The sequence below is a fragment of the Geospiza fortis genome, unplaced genomic scaffold (assembly GCF_000277835.1).
Source record: "Geospiza fortis unplaced genomic scaffold, GeoFor_1.0 scaffold289, whole genome shotgun sequence".
NCBI lineage: Eukaryota > Metazoa > Chordata > Aves > Passeriformes > Thraupidae > Geospiza > Geospiza fortis.
In genome coordinates, this window is record NW_005054478.1 from 193,977 (window position 1) to 194,307 (window position 331).

General features: G+C 71.6%; 1 protein-coding gene across 1 annotated transcript in view; it reads left to right on the forward strand.

Annotated features, from left to right (window-relative positions):
* The window catches only part of COL8A2 (collagen type VIII alpha 2 chain), a 9,133-nt gene that overhangs the window by 5,448 nt on the left and 3,354 nt on the right, over positions 1 to 331 (forward strand). Inside the window, exon 3 of the mRNA XM_014310042.2 lies at positions 1 to 331. This exon is cut by the window's left edge and continues 29 nt beyond it; it is cut by the window's right edge and continues 3,354 nt beyond it. Within this exon, the coding sequence (XP_014165517.1) occupies positions 1 to 331 (331 nt within the window).

A 331-nucleotide genomic window follows, 5' to 3' on the forward strand; every position in this document is an offset into this window, starting at 1 on the left:
CAGGGCCCAACGGCTTCGCGGGGAAGCCGGGGGGGCCGGGAGAAAGGGGCCTGCCCGGGTCACTGGGACCTCCCGGCCCAACGGGCCCCAAAGGTGAACCGGGGTTCATCGGCCTTCCGGGGGTGCCTGGATTAACGGGTGGCCCTGGGCCCAAAGGGGACGGTGGGATCCCAGGACAGCCGGGGCTGAGGGGCCCCTCCGGCATCCCGGGATTGCAAGGTCCTGCTGGGCCCATGGGGCCTCAGGGGTTACCAGGCCTGAAAGGGGAGCCCGGGCTCCCTGGCATTCCCGGCGAGGGGAAAACTGGCGAGCCTGGCATGGCCGGACCCAT